General features: G+C 32.7%; 1 protein-coding gene across 1 annotated transcript; it reads right to left on the reverse strand.

The window, feature by feature from the left end:
* Window positions 1–8,096: 8,096 nt before the first annotated feature.
* On the reverse strand, window positions 8,097–17,990 carry LOC148271473 (O-acyltransferase like protein-like). The gene is made up of 6 exons (XM_088241352.1): window positions 17,815–17,990; window positions 14,283–14,459; window positions 12,482–12,632; window positions 11,541–11,727; window positions 10,168–10,310; window positions 8,097–8,813 (listed from the first exon to the last, which is right to left on the reverse strand). Exons 1-6 carry the CDS (start codon window positions 17,922–17,924, stop codon window positions 8,628–8,630), a joined length of 954 nt encoding a protein of 317 aa, XP_088097478.1. The 5' UTR covers window positions 17,925–17,990; the 3' UTR covers window positions 8,097–8,627.
* Between the last annotated feature and the right edge of the window lie 958 nt (window positions 17,991–18,948).

Here is an 18,948-nt window from a genome sequence, read left to right on the forward strand (position 1 = left end):
TGTTACCTTTAATAAACTTTCGTATTTCACAAAGTTTTCACAAGATATTTTCTTATTTTTCTTATTATTTTTTTTTTGCACCACAACAGGCCAGGAGGCCCAATTACAGTGGTGAATTACATCACAGAACACCCAGGCTTGAGAAAAATCACATTTTTTTTAATTTTTGTGCTCTCACCGGGAATCGAACCCGGAACCTTCCGTGTGTAAGTCAAGCGTCTTGACCACTGCACCACGGAGGCCGACAAAGACCAACAAGACATAATTGTTTGTTTTACAGTTATCATCATGGTACTAATTATTCATTGAATTCACCAATTATTCGCATGCAGTGACTTGCAAATCAAATGCAAATAAAGATTTAGATTTATTTTATACCACGCCGCTGATGATCAAGTCCTGTGTTTTGAGAAAGAATTATCAATTAAAAATTCAAATAATGAATAGTTCTTCACTTTTGTTTTGACTCTTTACTCTTATGTGTACAATTATTTTATAAATGTATTATTGTTTATTATTAATATTTATATAAACTATGAAGTAAACTTTTTAACTTTCCTTTTAGAGCACTTTATTTTTTTTTTCTTCTCTTTTTTTAATTTACCTTTTATTTAATAATAAATATTTATAGATGTAATATTTATTTTTATACATAAATACAATATTTTGAGTTTGTCCAAATTTTTGTAGACAAGGACTGGATTCAACTTCCAGGGGAGCTGTTAACATTAACATATTACAACAGAGATGAAGAACGTTTTATTTATTTTAGAGATATGAGCATCAACAGATGAAAGAATTGAAGTAATATAGATGTTCAAATATGGGCAGAATGGTGAATGTTACACAGTGTGTAAAGTGGCCACTTAAACCAGCCAATAACAGGTCATAAGCCCTGTAGATGCCTTGACTTCTATATTACCTTCTTTAAAATGTTCTTCATCTCTGTTGTAATATGTTAATATATAAATACTGTTTACCATTGCATACTTTTCTCGATTTATTTGTTCTTTTTTTTATATTATGCTATTTTTTATTTTATTTTTATCACTGGTTTTATTGTAATTATGTAAAAGGTTCATGGAACGATAAATAAATAAATAATTTGTCTATTTTTAGCATTCATGGAGTGGGTTACTCACAAATACTGATTTTGAAGTTACTTGGCTGTAGTAATTACCACGCACTATAATATTCAACGTGTAATAAATACACATGGAAGCACCAGCATATTTCTTCTGTCATCTCCAAGTGTTATTAAAGCTAGGGTTTCCTAGGACAGCGGTGCCCGTATTTTAACGGCCGTAGTGAACGGTGATGCGGTGGATAGCCGTGGTAACGTCGACTAGAGTCGACATGCCACGTCTTCCTTGGTCGTCCTCGTCTAACGTTGCCGTTCATTTTTGCCATATATACTTGTTTTACCATTCTCTCGTCGTCCATTCGTTCTACGTGACCAAACCATCTCAGAGACCCTTTCTTAATCTTATCAATTATGCTTGTCTCAGATTTACACTCTCGCCTGATTTCATCATTCGTAACCCTGTCATACATTGATTTCCTACACATTTCAACCGCGTTCACTCGGCTTTCATCCTTCCTCTGCCAGTTCATAAGTGTTGGGACTAAAACTCCGTTGTGCACTGCCAGTTTAGCTTCGATTCACATATTTTTATTAGAAATTACCGTTCACTACGGCCATTAAAATACGGGCACCGCTGTCCTAGGAAACCCTAGCTTATGAGCTCCCTGAATCGACAAGAAAAATCCTATAAATCTTCCGTTGTATTTATTGCTCGCATATTCTAGTTATTGTTGTATATTATTTGCTGCCGCATTGTATGTATTTATGTTTTCAAGCACTTTTTTTGTTTGCAGGTACTTTTACCAATGGCAGCTTTTGTTTTAACATATTTCGCATCAATGGCATTATGTCTCTTTGTAGAAGTTCCCTTTAATAACCTACAATCACTATTTTCCGACATTTGGTATAATCGTTTGGAGACATCTACTCCAAAATGTTTAAACGAAACCTTGAATCTCGAAGACAATGGCAAAATAGACACCAAAAAAAAATCATGGTAAAGGTGGACCTGAGATCAGCAAACCATACCCGCTGCCAATATTTGATTCGCCCCAAGCCAATTATATTTATATTAATTTACTAATATATTTAGTTGTAAATGAAAAGTAATATGTATTTAAGTTTTTAAATCTAGAATAAATAATCATAAATTTGTAATCAACATAGGAACTACAGTTCCCGGCATTTAATTATTCCGTAGATGAGCACTGAGAAAGAGTCTGTCGGCCATTTCATCAAACTTGACATTGTAGAGCGTCGTCTCTGTTGCACGATTCAGATTCGAATCAGAACAGGGCTGTTAAAGTTTTCATACTTTTAATTGTAAGCATTATAAATAGTAAATAACTGTCAGCATTTTTATAACTGATGACTTATGAGATGTCAAACGTTAGAGAAGAAGTGATCGTTTATTTTTGTTCGATTTACAAATTAATTCGGTAATTTAGATTTACTAATTGTTAGAAACAAAAAAAAACTAATTAGAGGGTATTAATAGAGATTTATGGAAAACACCCCACAATGAAAAGAAATTGAAGATAAAATTCTCCCAAATGACTACGAAGATAATCAAGTTTTTATGTAAGTACATCGGTTTGTACCGACGGGTCTAGAACCCCTCAATACGTTTATCTACGTATTAAAAGAGACAAAAATTTTGTTTCACCAAGCAATTTTTCCTTTAATTACGATTAAATAATTTTTTTATCGTTCTAAGGTAAAAATAAGTAATTTTTGAAGTCGAATTAAATTCTGACATAAATATCAGTTTTGAAAATGAGTGGCTATATGCAGTGACTAGACTGGCTAGATGCTGCCCTATTAACATACAAGAGCGTCTAGCCGTAAAATGTTGCCACTTTAAAAAAATTATTTAGTTAATATATTTTTTTGGACTCTTTAACTATCTTTCTGGGTGTACGTGGCGAGGAGTTAAAAGCGCCGGCCTTGTAATCGCTCAGTAGATAAATACAGACGATCGTTAAGCATACCGTATTAGTAATTGTCAAAGGTCATGTAAAAATCATGTTTAGTGGAGTATTTTTTGCTTGAATTGGGATTTATTGGAGTTTATAACTACTTTGAATTGGGCACTTTTTATCATAGAAGCCTATTTAAAATATAAATGAGAACTATTTTAAATGTTAATGAAGTTAGGAAAGCGGACTTAATTTTCGTGGTCATTCATTGCTTCTATTCGATCATATGACGTCGAGACGACAAGTCGGTAAAACATACCGGGTCGATACAGATAGTACAGAAGTTAAGTATACCGACTCAATATGTACAGATGAAGATAGAGTTCATAATCGAGTCCCAGACCTACTTACGATCTGTTTATCTGAACCAACTGCGGTCGCAAGTCAACGACTACTTATACTTACATTCAATCAAATATTTAACAACATATCTAAGGCATTAAATAAAAAAAATATAGTTGTATTGTTAGATTTTAATGTAAAACTCAAAGACAAAGAACTGGATTATGTTGGTACTATTGTATTCTTAGGCATAAAATTAGATTCTAAGCTTCAATGGGGCCCACATATAACTGGTTTATCGAACAGACTTAGTTCTGCAGCCTACGCTGTTAAAAAGATTCGACATCTTACTGATGTAGAGACAGCTAGGTTGGTCTTTTTCAGTTACTTCCACAGAGCTGTGTCTTACGGTATACTGCTGTGGGGGAGTGCCGCAGATATCGATTCTATTTTTGTGCTACAGAAGAGAGATGTTTGAGCAATTTACAATACGAATCCCAGAGAATCGCTTATTCTTATTCTTAGTATTGAGGGTCAGTGCCATGCAAGCTCCTGACGTCACTGCGACCTGTAAAGATCCATTGTGACGGGTCCCCGTGAATAGTTCTCGCCCTCCAAGCCCAGGTCTATAAAGATCCTGGCTACTGTGTGGAGGGCGAGAGTTTATATTTTGCTAAATCTCCCTCTTCAAGCCCAGATCCGTATAGTATCGGGCTATTAGGTAGTGGGCGAGCTCTTTAAAATCCTCTGGTTTAACCAGTGCTCCTCCGAAGATGAGGCTTCTTTTATGACGTAAAGTATCACATTCACAAAGAATGAGACAATCGCTTAAGAGATAAGTTTAAGGAAATTAATATAATTGACAGTCACATGTCAATATATTTATGAAAACTTGATCCATGTATATAAAAATAATGATGATTTTAAGAGGAACAGAGATTTTCATTTCAGAGGTTCAAAATGAGAAATAAAGATATGAAATATGCAGTTTAAACATTGAGGTGACAATAATTCCAGTACAAGGTATGTAATTGCATTAATTTGTACTGGAGTTCGGTGGCAAAGTAAATGAAGATAACGCATAGCAACGCCAAATCCGGGAACCAGTAAAACAAGCAAAATTCGAGCGTCCATCTGCTATCTGGCGAGTGGCGTGATCATAAGTGCTTAAAAACCTCAGAGTAATAATGCGCCAAGCTGTAGAGGAGACCAAACGTAGGAAAACCATTCTATGACTATTGGGTATTAAGTTAGCTACAGTTCGCAGCAAAACAATAGGCCGTAATCAGATCGAGAATTGCCAAATGGATATCAATTTTTATTGTAATTATTTTTAAATATGTACCTGTGTATTTATTATTGCAGGGTTATGCCAATTTAATTTATTATAATTCACCTATATTTATTTTATAAAACTGAAAATTTATGTGTGTGTTTTTTTTAAATTAATTTATTCATTTTATTCACAATACACTTATGTTACATTTATTAAGACATAAATCCCAACTCCATGGAACCAAAGTCCTGTGTGAAGTTTGTTTGTTTGTCCGTCACATCTCCGAAACGGCGAGTCGTAGCGGTCTTAAATTTGGACACGTCATTTAAGATGTGATTTCAAGGTTAACATTGCTATTTTCGAGTAAAATTTGAATCGATCTCTCCTTGATAAAAACTCAAACTTTATATGGATGCCTAGAGCGGCCCCGACATATTGCCCATAATCAACTGTCTTTATCAACAGTAAACATACTTAAATTCAAAAAAATTATCTCCTAAATTGAGAAAAAATAATATCTGAAGTTAGTATTTTGATATAAAGAAAGTTTTTAAGCAACATAATACACGTGTCGGGACAATAAATGCCAATGTAAAGCATGGGAAAATATTCGAAATCAATTACCTGTGAAAACTGACTCCTTTAACACCTTTGACACTCCTACTGCTGCAACCAAACATACTGCAATTCACCATAGTCGATTTTTATTTATTATAACGTAAATATCCAAGTTATTTACAAATAAAGTCAAACACATCGACAAAAGCATCCGATCGAATCGTTGTGTTTATGCTTCCAAACAAAACACAATGGCCACCAATTTGTTGCTAACCAACAAACCAACATCGCTTGCGTTCTTTGAAACATAGTGATAGGGCTTTTCTTTAGGTTCACGCATTATTACTCTGAGTTAAAAACAAAGTTATTGTAATTTTATTTTAAATTAAATTGCTATTTTGTTGGGAACGGATTTAGTTGTTAATACCCTGTTCAAGAGTATGGTTATAAAAAGTAGACTGCATTGGGAAAAAACGATCCATTTACTCCATGTATCTTCTATGGTCTTTAAGATATGGTGCTGGTATCTTGTTGTTGAAGCTAGAGATCAAGAAAACGCTATATGTTGAATTCAACATTACAGGGCTTATGGCCTGCCGGCATTTAATAAATTTAATAAACGTTTAATTGGCTGGCTAAAGTGGCTACTTTGAACGCTGAGTAACAATCTTTCATTCATTGATCCGTTGATTGTTGGTGTGTTAAAGAGCAGAAACCATAGTTGATGCAGGTGAGGTTTATGTAGCTGTATTATTTCACCAACATAGGAGGCAACGCCTGCACATTTTTTATACGTCCTTTTGGACCAGTTGGTTAACTCTTTGCTCCCTGACAGAACAAATTTGACCAGGTGTAAAAAAAATCGTATATCTTTTGTATGAAAATACGTTTCATATGACTAATCACGGTCGGTACATATGTATACATTTTTAAATTAGTTTTGGTCAAAAATTACTCCTAAGAATCAGTTTTGTGTAGAGCTGTCACCCGTTTGATTGTGTAAAATCACTACTCCTTTACAAACCTCAATGTTATAATTATGATAGCAAACTCTTTTATTTTTTAATTATTATTTTTGTGGTTTGATTATAATGCGGTTTTTCGTTTTTTTAAATAAATAAATCGTATTGGAAAAATAACAACTGTATAGTGCAATTCCCTGATAGTACAAATTTGTACCACCATTATTTTTTGTATGAAAATTTTTAACAATATATGTATATATATATAATCGTTTTTAAGCTACAACATAAATTTTAAAAAAAAGGTCAAAAATTCTTCTAAATCTATATTCAGGGAACAAATAATCAATCAAATAAATGTTACTGAGTGTGTAAAGTGGACATAAAACCGGTCATTAGACGCTTATAGCTCTCTAAATGCCTAGATATCCAAATTCTCTTCCAATTTAAATTAAACGCTGCGCTGGGGCATATGTGGTTAACATTTTTTAAATTATATACCTAGGTATTATAATACTTTTCATTATCATCATTACCTTTCCGCAGCTAATAGTGCATAGGGCATTGCATTGGTACACCAATCGCTGCGTATCTTGATATTTTTTTTTGTTACATGATATTCAGTCTAACACTTTAGATACCAGGCCAGGGACTATGAAATATTCAAGTGTAAAAACACCCTATTGAATCAATATTACATATCAACCATGTCGGGAATCGAACCCGAGGCCTCTTGCATGGTAGATAAACGCGCTGACCATCACACCACGAGGCCGACAATCTGATACTATCAGAACCTCAGAGTTATAATGCGCATGCTATAAAGGAGCCCAAACGTAAAAAAAAACATTATCTGACAATTAAGTATTAAGTTGGCTAAAGTTTACAGATAAAAATAATTAAAGATATAAAAATAATTATTTATTTATTCATACGAGTGAGATTTATCTAATTGAATTATTGCACCTACATACTAGGCAACGCCTGAAAATCTTATTTTTATACATAAAGAAAGGTTTTAGCTTGCAGAATTGCCAAATCGATATTAATTTGCATTGCAATTACTTTCAAATATAATGTACCTGTGCATTTATTATTGCAGTGTTATTCCAATTTATTTTTCTACAATTCTCCTATATTTATTTTATTAAACTGAAAATACATGTGTGTGTTTGTTTTTTGTCTGTCACATCTCCGAAACGGCGAGTCGTAGCTACCTGAAATTTGGACACGTCATTTTTTTATTTTTTTTAAAGGAATAACCCGCTAAGCCTCTATTTTGAGGCTTGTCAGCAGGTGGGATAGAGGGGATATGGAAGAAGGTAATGAAAAATACACCACAACACCCAGACCAATTGAGAAAAAAATCTTTCTTGGATTTTTCTCTTGCAACTGGCGGGAATCGAACCCGCGACGCCAGTTTCACAGATAGCCGTCTCACCAACTGCGCCACGGCGCCTGTCAAAGTCTGTTAAGATGCAATTTCAAGGTCAAGGGTGCTATTGCTCGATACAAACTAAAAAAAATTAACAGTAAATCGTAGAATACACATGTCGAGACGATAAATGCTAAAAATCAAAGTAAATCAAATAAAAATATTTTTCAAAATCAATTACCTGTGAAAACTGACTTCTTTAACACTTTTAACGCTCCTATTGTTGCAACCAAACATACTGCAATTCTCCATTGTCGATTTATAACAAGTAAATATATAACAAGTAACAATGCCAAGCACATCGACGAAAGCGTCCGTTAAGCATCTGTTGTCAAACAAAACAAAATGGCCGCCAGCAGAGTGAAGTTGTCGCTAACCAAAAATATGTATTGGTTTCTTTCTATGCAAAATAACGATAGGGCCCCTCTATAGCTAGCGCATTATTACTTTGAGATAAGAACAGACATAATGTGTGCGCACTATTTCAATAATTAAAATACATTAAAAAAAAAATTAAATATTTGATGGGAACTCAGGCAATAAAATAAATAATATTTATTTACAAAACAAGTAATTAAATTTCATAAACTTTCACCGCTGCACAAAATGAGGTTTTCTGGACTACTGTGCCGCGTGTCTTTCGCACTCTTTTAGGATGTTTAGGATCGCATCACAGCGACCATCATCAGGGTTGATGTAATTTGTGATGGTACTTGGGATTTGTATCGTGTCACAGTCATGAGTCATTTGTACGCTTTTATGAAATTACTTAGTCTACCTTAGTACCAGGATGATTGGTATCGCATAAAATTATCTTTATTTATATTTGCGGGATTTTTCGATGTTTGTACGTAAATTTTGATCGCTTCTTTTATCAAACAAATTTAATGACTCCTCGGTCTCCCTAAGATTACAGGCTCGGAATAATAGTTATACCCGGTTTTTATGTGGTGTCCGTGTGACAAGAGTGCAAACAATACACGGCGCAATAACCCTGGAAACTTCATTGTGCATAACACATATTTCCTAGCCTAATTTCGGTATACTTTCTTTATTTCTCTTTTTTTATCTCGTGCTGGTTTTCCTTAGGTTCGGTTAACATAGTTTTTTTGTTCCATCTGTTGTTGACTACATCAGAATACAAAGCCTGCAAGTTGTTGAAAGGGGCTTCAATAAACAAGTGCATGAACAGAGCACCGAAGTAGGCGATGGCCATGGAACCAAATGGATAGATTAACTGGAAAAGAGTATAAAAACGTGAGCTTATTATTTAAATTATTAAAACATTTATTTTGCACAGTCCATCTTAATTCTTCGATTGTCAAGTTTGTTAGACATGTGCTTTAGCACGAAATGGAGGCATATGTTTATGTGCATATGGACAGTTTAGGAGTTATTTCCTTTCATGTTTCGGGAGATAGTTGTTGATTTATTTAAATCGATGGCTCAATTCAATCGAGCAATAACTAGAAATTATGTCAACAATATTTTGAGTTTGTCCCAATTTTTTTTGACAAGGACTGGATTCAACTCCCTGGGGAAGCTGTTTATATTAACATATTACAACAGAGATGAAGAACATTTAAGTGAAAATAATAACGAAGTCTAGGCATCTACAGGGCTTATGACTCGTCATTGGCTGGTTTAAGTGGCCACTTTACACACTGTATAACATTCACCAATCTGCCCATATTTGAACATCTATATTCCTTCAATTCTTTCATCTGTTGATGTTTGTGAAGTTAAAGAGCTGAAATCTTTATTTATTTTTATACGTAAATAAAGGTTTCAGCTCTTTAACCTCACAAACATCAACAGATGGAAAAATTGAAGGAATATAGATGTTCAAATATGGGCAGAATGGTGAATGTTACACAGTGTGTAAAGTGGCCACTTAAACCAGCCAATGACCGGTCAAAGCCCTGTAGATGTCTAGACTTCTATATTACCTTCTCTAAAATGTTCTATATCTCAGTTGTAATAATATATTAGAAACTATGCTCTTGTTTTGAAAAATGGCTGACCAAAGTTTAGACTCATGTAAGTTGATTGAAAACTTATAATTATTGATATCAAACGATATATATTTATGTAAAATACATACGCAATGATTACTATTTTTAGTCTTAATGTTGTTATGCAAATTATCACAACGTTTTAATTAGTTACGGAACTTAGATATTATTGAGATTATTTATTTTCATGTGGTAACATCTGTCTAAAAAGAGGAAAGCGAATAATTTTTAAGAGGTTGTAGTATTGAAAAACAGTATTTTTTTAGTTGATCATATAACTCAAAACTTCATTTTTGCTCATCGTTCTATAGAACTGAGCAATCGAGGTAAGTATGTATATCGGTAGTGGTATGGCAAAAGGCTACATCTGACATTTACTAAACTGTCATGGCAATACTTTTGAGATTGAAAAAAAAAATATGTCACACTGGGTTTTATGTATATTTTTTATAACTTAAACCGGGCGAAAATTATATACAAGGATTACAAGATGGTTAACGTTTTATATAAATTAGCGTGTCGAAGTTGTCATTGGCACCAAATATAGCAATCTAATACAAAGTCATTATTACTCACCAAATTGTTTAGTCCAAAGCTAATTGGCATAGGCTGTGAAACTACGATCGATTGTTGCACAAGTAAATGAATGAGAAATGTTCCATAAGATAATTTCGCGGGAATATTCCAAATCGGTGAATCCAGGATGTTAAAATCTCCAACTACGGAACAATAAAAACTTCGTCAATATTCGGCCCTACAAAAACCTATTTTCCCTCTAAAATACTTGGATAGTAAAACCGAAAAGCTAAACCTTTATTTCTATCCGGATGACTGAATCTAAACCATGTACTCGTATTCAGAAATTTCTACAACTGGTCATTGAGATTTGAGGCTTCTAGAGCTATGCTTCGTATAACAAACTCTCAATATTTCCGATGTAATGCATAACCAAAACTTTTTCTAGAGCATCAGTCAAATCAGAGCTTAATATTTTATATTCTGAAACGCAAACAACTTTAATGATGTATAGGTACAGGAATACAATATTTGTATGCAATAGGTAAACTACGGTATCTCCAAAAACCCTAAGAGAGACAAATTAATGATTTTTCATACTTTAAACATCTTGTAATTTTTGATGAGAGGCTTTGAAGTAAATTTGTTTACTAAAATATGTTGATACACATTACAAAAACACTCATTTTTAAAATATGTGTGAGTACTGCATGTTTTCTTACTGTTTTTTAATTTGGTATGGAGTTACAATAAAAAATAATATAATCTTAGTTATTAAAGAAATTAGGAGTTAATTCAAAAATAAAAAATTGATTTCTACATAGTAATAACTCATTTTCATCATATTTAGAGTGTAGGATTTTGATTGTTGAGATTGTTGCACCAACGTGCAGCTTCTCCTCCAGTTAGAAATAAGGAGAAGACACGAGGTTGCTGTTAAATGCGTATGTATTACATAGTGAATTGATGATGGGTTGAAGAGACTGCACTACATGCTGGAACTGAGTGACTTCATTGAACTGAGTCTTTGGACTGGCTGAACTGACTGTTGGGCGTTACCACGCCCTGTGATCTCTTTATAGCCCACGTTCCTTTGTTGCTCATATCTCCATGGTAGGGCCGATGTTAATGTACTGCAGAACGTCGATCTCGTATTTCGCAGAATGTAATGAATTGAATTCAATAGAAAATGCTGACTTGCTTCTTGGAGTCATAACTATATTTCAGGTGAAATTATTTAGCACGTTATGCCAGGTGTACTTTACAAACTGCCGGGTACTGTAAACGTTCGTAAATGAATACGAATATGTTATACTTCCCTCTCTTATAAGCAAGTGTTTAGTTCTTAATGCCAACTGAACCTATGCGGTATGGTAGGTCCAGCTCTGACGATTGTCAATGTAATGGAATAATTATCATTAAAGTATTCTTACGATGAAGTTTATTGGCGTTGCAAATGATGATTATGGCAAACAGAGCGGCAATAGCGGGTTTGTGTAGAGAGGCATATAGTGACGAGACCATAGCACTGTTGTGAGGATGATTCTGGTATAGAACTAGTTCAACTAGTAACACTAAAAATATCCCTGGCAGAACAGTTTTTGCGGCAACGGGAATCCACTGAAAATTAAATAATTATTAATAAGTATTTCTATTTATTAACGACAAACGGGTAATGACAAAATATGACGATATATACAGAATAAAGAGACTAAAAATGAAGAAATTAGAATAAAAAAACCAGAAATGGAGAAACTGGAATAGAGAAACAAGAATAGAGAAATTTGAAATAAAAAAAACAGAATTGGAGAAACTAGAAATGGAGATACCAAAACTGAAGAAACTTGAATATAGAAACCAGAAATGGAAAAACCGAAAATGGAGAAATAAAAATAAAGAAACTATAAATGAAGGAACAAAAAATGGAGAAACTAGAATAAAAAAGCTAAAAATGAAGAAACCAAAAATGGAGAAACTAAATTATAGAGACTATAAATGGAGAAACCAAGTATAGAACGCCATATTACTTTGTCATTGCATACAGATCTGGCTTCTTTACATTCATACATCTTTTCATGCACGTGCGCCGATTATTCCGACTTTTGACACTTTATCTCTAAATATTTGTCGCATTTGGTCATGCCATGTCTTTCTCGGTCTTTCTCGGTCTTCCTCTATTTTCTTATTCATCAACATTCGCATCGTATTTTTTTTTTAGTTGTCCTTTCACTGTCCATTCGCTTTATATGTCCAAACCAACGCAGAGCTCCTTTCTTTGTCTTGTTGATGCATATTTCTAAATTTTAAATCTCGATATGGATCGAGCCATGAAGTAGTCGTGTTTAAAACTTTAAAATAAATTTCGAAGACTTACTTTTTTATTCGAAAGATCTATCTTGTTCTTTTCTATGTAATATTGTATGTAACCTGTAATTAATCCAACTACGAAACTTCCAGCATTTCCTTGAAACGTCAGATACACATTCTGGAAGGTTGGATCATCTAAAAACATGCTTCTGAAATTCCTAAAAAAAGAATTTTTAGAAAAAAAATTATGTTGAGGTCAGAGGCAAATAAGTTCTTGATGTCACTGCGACCTATTTTGATATATTGAGACGAGTCTCCGTAAGCAAATTCTCAAGCCTTAAACCTAAGTCATTAATGGGCCGGATACTTAACGAAAGGCGAGTGCTCTCATGTCTCATGCATATCGCTACACCTTATCCACCAACCCTAAATCTTTAAAATACAAGGTTGGGAGGCGAGCGCTTTTACATCCTCAGGTTTAACCAGTAGCCCCCCGAAAACGTGGCTTCTTTTATGGCTTCTTCTTTTCTTTTAAGTCAATCAACAGGCTAATGAAAGCCCTAACAGATTGGCATTATTGAGTATTTATTATAAAGTAACACTTAATCTAAACAATTTTAAATTTACAAAGGTATAGTTATGGCATAATCTAGGCGGACATGGCAAGTGTGTCATCGCGAATCAGGAGTGACAACACCGCTTGCTTCTTGAATGCTTGCCTTTGCTGTAAGAACACATCGACAGTACCGTTTAGTGAGATTTCGTTCACTGTTCTTAGGTTCTTTGGCAGAGAGGAAAAGAATCCGATGTTAGTTTTATAATTTCCCACAGCAAAGACTGGATTGGTACGCAAGTTACGGCGAGGTACATTAAGGTTTATCTGAGCAAGGATATCATGGGCATCTATACAGTTAGATATTAATTTGTGCAAGAATATCAAACCAGCCAAAATCCTTATGAAATCTAAACGAAAGATATGAAAATAATCTAGACGATCATAATACTTGATTATGAAAGTATTTGATCCGATTCTAAATATTAACGGTTTTAAAAATTTACGTTGCACCGATTCAATCCGCGTTATATGAATTTTATAATTAAGAGACCATATTATATACTTGAATTCGAGCAAACTGCGAACAAATGATTCATACAATGTCATTGCAATTTTTGAGCTTTTGAATGGCTTAGGTATTCGTAAAACAAATCCACAGATTTTGGACGCTTTCTTTGAAATGTGGTCAATGTGATGGTTGAATTTAAATTTGCTATCAAAAAGTATCCCAAGATCTCGAATTGTCTCGACGTTCATTAAAATTGTGTTTACGATTGAATAATTGAAAACAATTTTATTTATTTTTCTTGTAAATTTACTAGACATACATTTATTTATATAAAAAAATAAGTCGTTTTCATTACACCAAGATAACAAAGAATGTAGATCATTTTGTGGACACATTGACGTACATACATTGATTATGCGTGTTTCACAATCTGCACTGCAAAACTTGCATCTAAATTTTTAAAAAGGTTTCTTCTACCGTGGCTCTAGTGATAACCCTCATTTGGTTTCGGCAAAGACTTACAACGAATACTTGAATCCACAAATTCTGATTAAATTTCATTCGCGACACCTTCAAGAGTAGTATTTTTTTATAACGTCGCGAAAGTGATGAAACCGGTTACTCTATATTCCAAACTTATAGATTTATTACTCGTCTGTCATATTTATAATAAATTTCAATGAACTTCCTCCCAGAATTTTAACAACTAAACTTCATTACTCAGTAGCCTGCAAGTATTAGTTTTGAGTGCACATTCTTCATAATTTTAAGATAAATCATTTTATTTTTGTGTAAATGGCTTACTCTGGTGAAAATATCTTGGTATGAGTATATCCATTGATGTATGTGATCACCCCTGGAATAAGGATTCCAGCAGCCAATATTGCTCCCAGAGTATACTTTGCCCTTTTAGGGAACTTGAAGACTATTATCAGCAATATCAAACCAATAAAATAGTTCTGTGTATCAACAGACAGGTACCTAAAATACGAAACATTTAAAGAAAAATATTACGTTGCTAAAAATATTATAATTATGATATATTTATAGGTTAAAAACAATCATTTGAAAAGTGATATTTACCAATAAACAATAATTTATTATTAATTTTTAATAATGCAAAATTGAGGCCTTCGAACTTTGTGCAAAAGAATGTTTTGAATCTCATGGACTGATTGTGTCTCCAATGAAGCGGTTTTGAGCATCATGAACCAAGAGAGGGAGCCGACAACTAATGATATAAGAAAAGTCTTATACTTTGCTTATATATTCCGAATGCGAAGTCTTATACTTTGCTTATATATACCAAGAGAGGGAGCCGACAACTAATGATATAAGAAAAGTCTTATACTTTGCTTATATATTCCAAATGCGAAGTCTTATACTTTGCTTATATATTCTCCAACTATTAACACTTTGTATCCCGGAGCCGTGTAAACACGTGATTATATAACCACGCGTTGTGTCCCGGTCCCGTGTTTTAACGTGGTTTACCAGCTGTCTAAAAAAGTGCATTTTATTAGCATCTAATGACTTTTATTAGTACTTTTTCGCTGCTTTCGGGACCGGGACACAACGCGTGATTATTATAATCACATGTTTACACGGCTCCGGGATACAAAGCACAAAAAAGGAGTGAGACGCTGTTGGTATATGTGCGAACATTGCAATGTGGCTCTCCATAAAGGCCAATGTTGGCAAAGCTATCATCAAAAATGTCTTTTTGCTATCATTCAAAAGTTTCAATTGATTTTTTTTATTTGAAAGTTTATTTATAAACCCTTACGGATTATTACATTCATTTTACAAAAATAATATAAACATTTTTTATTCATACTCTGTTGTTCCAAATAATATTTTTTACATCCTTTGAAAAGTTTGTCTGAGTCTTTTGTTTAGTTTTGTCTGGTAGTTTATTGCATAATTTCAGTCCCTGGTTTATTAGTCTTGATTGTCCTTGTCTTGTTTTAGAAAGTTTCATATGATATTTTTTTGATATTCTCGTATTCTCGTATATCAACGGAAGTTTTAGTTCTTCGTCTACAATTACATTAGTGGCTAATTTATGGATAAATTTTAATGATTCTGGTTACCGCAAAATGCCACCAAAATACATAATGCGGAAAAAAAATTACAAATGGTTTTATTGCTTGGGTCATTACAAAAACATTTAAAAATGTCCTACAAGTAAAGCAGACATTTATCACAAAGCATTATTCAATAAAACATATCAAATTTAGATATAATCCAACAATATCATATCGGATTAGCAATAGATCCGATAGTGTACTATCAGTTCCAGGATGCAGAACTAAGTTCGCACAGAGGCACTCCTTGCATGTTGGTCCAAGATCCTTAAATCTTCTACCTAAGAAATTACACAACATAAAATCACTGATACCGTTTAAAATAGGTTTCAGGTCTTGGATTAGCATGAAGGGAATAGATGGACACCTTATTTAAAGAAAAAAAACATTTTAAATACCTACATATTACAAATAAATTCTGTTTTTGTAATATCAGCATATTTTGTTAATCTTGATTTTTTTCACGGTTATGTCATACCATATTTGTATGCTATAAACTTATAAATTATTATAAAAGGAATAGCCCACGATCAGACGCTGAAGCCTTTGTGGGCATTTTTTCAAATGTCCATTTCCATAAATGTACTTTTTTAATTAAAATTCTTTGTAAATACATGTATGGAAAAATAAACAAATATTTTTTATTTTATTTATTAAATCGATTTAAAGTGACCTCTTCAAATACGAGTATTTGTTTTCTTCTCCAAACTTATAATTTGGATATTTATTCATTTAAAATTACACTAGTTTAAATATGAATGAACTTATTAAGGCTTTTTAGGCTATGCCCGTGTCAAGCCACAATAAAAATACATAGTAAAATTAATTAGATCAAAGTATAATGACATAGAATAACAATCTAGAAAAAAAAGGTAAATGTAATAAATAATAATATTCCAAAGAATACAATGCAAAAAAGATAAAATCAGTAATAATTTTTAAAATATAAATTATACAAATTAAAAATTACACATTATCAAATATACAAAATAATTGTATCATTAAAATCAACAAAATAATAGTAAAATATAGTAGTATTCAAAAAACAAAATAAGAGTATCATTGAAATCAACAGAAAAATAATATATATATATATAAACATAATTGAAATGATAATTGAGAGATGTTTTCTAGAAACTCACTCTGTACTATAGTAAGAAATATAAGAAATAGGAGCAATAAATCATATGCCAAATAATAGTACGTACTAAATTAAATTATACAAAAATACAAAATGAAAAAAACATAAAATTATCAAGATATATAAAAAGCAAATAAAAGTAAAAGTATGGAAGGAAAGCAGATTTGTATATTTATGTCTTATAAATGATCGTAGTTATGCTGAAAGCAATAGAAAAATAAAACTGAGATAATAGCGCTTTTGTAAAAACAGTAAATAATCAAATCTACGCAATCGGAATCTTTTTTACTTTGGTGATAAATAATGTATAAATTCGTTTTTTTATAATACAAAAAATAAATTAATTTCTTTTAATAATTTTTAAGGTTTGACTGTCCACACAACCTAAGATATGCATTTTACAGAAAGCAGCCAGCCCTAGTAAAACTCTGATGTTAGCCTGCCGAAGACGCATCGAGCTGCTACACGTCGCCGCGCCGCGACGCTCACCTCCGTCACACACTCTTCGTCAGGGAATTTTTAAGTTTATATTTAAGATTATTTTTTTTAAGCTAGATTAATTTCTTATTCTTATATATTTCATTATTTTACAAAGCAATAAGTTATTTCTTCATCCTCCCCCCCCCCTTGTAGTAAATTGACTGACATAAGACAAGAAGCGACGTAAAATTTTTTCAATATTTGTATTTTTTTTTAATATAATTTATTACTGTACAAAGTGCGTAAAGTGCTATTGTCAAGCTTATGTTAGGTTTTATTTCTTCCATTGTGCGTTTTGTAATATAAATAATATAGATGTACATGAATTAATTATAAACATAAATATGTAGTGTTTAAAACTGTACACATTTTGTTAATTATTTCTGTGTATTATGCTAGTCTTCTTTGTTTATTTACAAATGTAAAAATATTTCTTTAAAGCATATTGTTAAGTGTCCTCGGCGCGGGACCCCGGTGAGGTCACATTATTTTTATTATGAATTATGGTTTGTAAGAGTAAAAATATGAACTAAATAAAATATAAATATGTAATCAATTACAATCTGCATAACATGTTTTCACTTCGGTGCCGGTGGTGCGATCTTAGTTATACAGCATTTTTTCTTACCATCCTTGAGGGGAACAGAGAACCGAATCTACCAGAGTGTTTACATAGAGTAAATTGGCCCACCAAAATTTCTTGCACGTTTCTATCTCTACATTAGCCAATGCGGCCATCGGTCCCTTAACAACGTGTTCCTCCCATAAGAGACAAAATCCAATAATCACGCTGTAAGATGGAGTCAACCTTAAAATGAAAGAATTACAATATAAGTAATTATGTCATCATACATGTTCTCTCATTATATTTGTTTTATATAAGAAATGTTATTTCTCAATAAATACATCATTCTACAAAAATGAAGAACATTTTTGGGAAAGGGATAGTCTAGACATTCAGAAAGCTTATGACCCATCATTGACTGGTTTAAGAGGCCAAATTATACAATACATTTTTACAATATTTGAGTTGACTTCACTAAAATCAACAAATGGAAGAATTTAAGAAATATGGATGTTCAAACATAGGCAAAATGGTGAATGTTACACAGTGTGTAAAGTGGCCACTTAAACCAGGCAATGACAGGTCATAAGCTCTGTAAATGCCTAGACTTCCATATTCCCTTATTTAAGGTATTCTCCATCCCTGTTGTAATTTGCTAATCTCAATGACTCCCGAGGGAGTGAAATCCAGTCTTTTGTCTACGAACATTTGGATAAACTCAAATGTTGTAATGAAACCAACTGGTCCAAGAAGAAGTTTAAAATGTTAAAAATTGTTTTTAGGCGTTGCCTAGTATGTGAAATAATTCAGTCAGATGATTCCCTTCACAACAATAAAGGTTTTAACTCTTTAACTTCACTAAAATCAACAAATGGAAGAATTGAAGAAATATGGATGTTCAAACATAGGCAAAATGGGGAATGTTACACAGTGTGTAAAGTGGCCACTTAAACCAACCAATGACAGGTCATAAGCCCTGTAAATGCCTGGACTTCCATATTCCCTTATTTAAGGTATTCTCCATTCCTGTTGTAATTTGTTAATACATTTTTTTTTTGTACAAAATATTAATTGTACATGACGGGCTTATTGTCAAATGGCAATTCCTTACAACCAGCCAATAATATAAAAGTTTAATTTTTATAATTCAAGGTGCAAAACATATCCAATAGAAAATAAAAATAAAATAGCTAAACA

This window comes from Micrasema longulum, unplaced genomic scaffold (genome assembly GCF_059751315.1).
Source record: "Micrasema longulum isolate JH-2025_06_02 unplaced genomic scaffold, ASM5975131v1 h1tg002851l, whole genome shotgun sequence".
Classification (NCBI taxonomy): Eukaryota; Metazoa; Arthropoda; class Insecta; order Trichoptera; family Brachycentridae; genus Micrasema; species Micrasema longulum.